General features: G+C 47.0%; 1 protein-coding gene across 1 annotated transcript in view; it reads right to left on the reverse strand.

The window, feature by feature from the left end:
• The window catches only part of LOC115072836, a 3,507-nt gene extending 1,823 nt beyond the window's left edge, over positions 1-1,684 (reverse strand). Inside the window, exons 1-2 of the mRNA XM_029570783.1 lie at positions 1,676-1,684; positions 50-187 (exon numbers count right to left, since the gene is read on the reverse strand). Coding sequence (XP_029426643.1) covers positions 50-187; positions 1,676-1,684 — 147 coding nt within the window. The remainder of the gene's footprint in view (positions 1-49; positions 188-1,675) is intronic.
• Between the last annotated feature and the right edge of the window lie 592 nt (positions 1,685-2,276).

Here is a 2,276-nt window from a genome sequence, read left to right on the forward strand (position 1 = left end):
CGGCACCTCTTCCCCTCCGAACAGATGAACGAATCCCTCAGAAACGTACTGGGCCCCAAAAAGGCGGGCTCCCATTCGGTTTCCCGGGACTTTCATTCTTGAGCCCCACACAGCGGGCCCTCAGATCCCGTCGGGCGTCCCCGAGGGTGGGGGGGGACTTCCCGGACTCGTCAGTCCCTGTCCACCACTGCCCCAAACCAGACCGTGAGTCTCACGCCGAGAACAAAGAGCAAGACAAAAAAACAGAAACAGAAACACCAATACACATACAACACACAAAAACACACAAAAGGGCCAGCCGGCTTACCTCCCCGGGAAACCTGGGTTGTCCCCGGTGCTGCGCGGCAGGGATCTCGGTGGAACCTCCAACCGCTCGGGTCAGGACTTGCGTGCCGGGCTTAGTTTGGGGGGGCTTTTTATAGAGCAGAAGCAAGGTACAGAAGCAGATGCATGGTTACAAGATTATTATTAGTGCATTTCAATGGGTACAAGGTATGAGGAAACAGTATTGCCAAATTCAGAGGGGGCTATGGGTGAAACTGATTGTTATCGTTAACTTCCCAGTAGGGGCTGTTATCACTAACTTCCCGGTAGGGGCCTCAGGGTGGTGGCAGGTGGTCCGACTGCAAATGTCCTATCTTCCACTGCTAGTTTCACAAGACCTGGGTTAGAATCTTGGCTTATCGAATGGCTGATTACAGTTCTTTTTCTAAAATGGCCTTCCTGCTGTCAGTCGGGTCTTTCAAGTCTATCTAGTCACTCCCTTAGAGAAGATCTACTCTCCCTCACCTGCAGTAATCAGTTACCAATAGTTCCTTGGCTAGGGTTGGGGCCTGATGCCCGTTTTCCCAGTTCTATGCTGGGTTTTTGTCTGATTGAGTCAGCATGGGTCTTGTGCATGCTGTCACCATTGCTGCAAGTTCATATGAGCAAGTTCCCAGAAGCCTGAAAATCTCTGTTTCCTTATGCTCACACACCAGCCCTGGTTCTTACACTCTTTCTGCCCCCTCTTCTACAATGGTTCCTGAGCCATGGGTGGATGAGGTTTAATCTAGGAACCCTATCCAAGGGCATGCATTCTGCAGTCTCTTATTCTCTAAAACCTGGCCAGTTGTGTGCATCGCACTCTGTTGCATGAGGAAGCTTCACTGGTGAGAGGTGAGGGACGTATTAGTCTTCTTGTTCTGCTGTGTTCCACGAGCCTTAGGTGTTGAGGTGCCACTGTAGATGTGTCACTTAGGGCTGGGCATCTCTCAGATTTGTATTCTCTATGCGTGACGAGTTCTGGAACTCATTTTGGCATTCTTGGTGGACCTCAAGAAGGATGGTTCTTTAAATTCTCCTTGAGTCAGTTACCACATTTTACTGTTTTTCTCATAAATTAAAGAACCAAATAAAATCTTTGGCAGATGTTCCTCTTACATCAGTATGAGAATTGTGAGTTATCTTTACAAACATATAACTACACACACACACACACACATACACACACACACACACACACACACACACACACACATATCCTGCAGGCTGAGTGCGGAGCTAAAAGCGAGAGAGTACTTGGTTAGCATAAATGAGGAGCTGGTTTCCACTACTACTAGCAAGGTGATAGATTATAGATTCTTTAACACGTATTGTGTACTGTGTTCTTTCTTCCTCTCTTCACCCATCTCACCTTGATCATCCTTCAAGTCTCAGCTCACATCACACCCTCAGAGAGGCCACCCCAAATCTATACCAAGCCCTTCATGACTCCTTCGCTTACTGATCTGTACCTCAGTGTACTTGTTACAGTTGATCACTTGTACTCTGTGTGCTTTGGGGAGTCAACTTACATATTTTATTTAAATTTTCCTCTTTAGGGTTCAGCAGTTAAGAGCACTGGCTGTTCTTGCAGAGGACCCAGGTTTGACTCCCAGCACCCACATGGCAGCTAACAATCTTCCATGACTCCAGTTCCAGGGGATCCAATACCTGTTTCTGACCTCTGCAGGCATGGCATGCATGTGGTACACCTACATACACACAGGCAAAACACGCATACATACGAAGATAAAAATTAATTAATTAATTTTCTTCTTTGTATTTTTCCTTCCTGTCTAGATTTTTTCAGACAGTGTCTTGCTGTGTAACCCATGCTGGCCTCCAGTTCACAGTGCTCCTGCTTCTGCTTCACAAGTGCTGGCACTGCAGGCCTACAGCACCACACCCTGCTTATGCTGTTCTCTATTATGTACATTTTCTGTAATGAATATGTATACTTTTATGATGTTTAA

The sequence above is a fragment of the Nannospalax galili genome, unplaced genomic scaffold (assembly GCF_000622305.1).
Source record: "Nannospalax galili isolate Female #2095 unplaced genomic scaffold, S.galili_v1.0 scaffold924, whole genome shotgun sequence".
Taxonomy (NCBI): Eukaryota; Metazoa; Chordata; class Mammalia; order Rodentia; family Spalacidae; genus Nannospalax; species Nannospalax galili.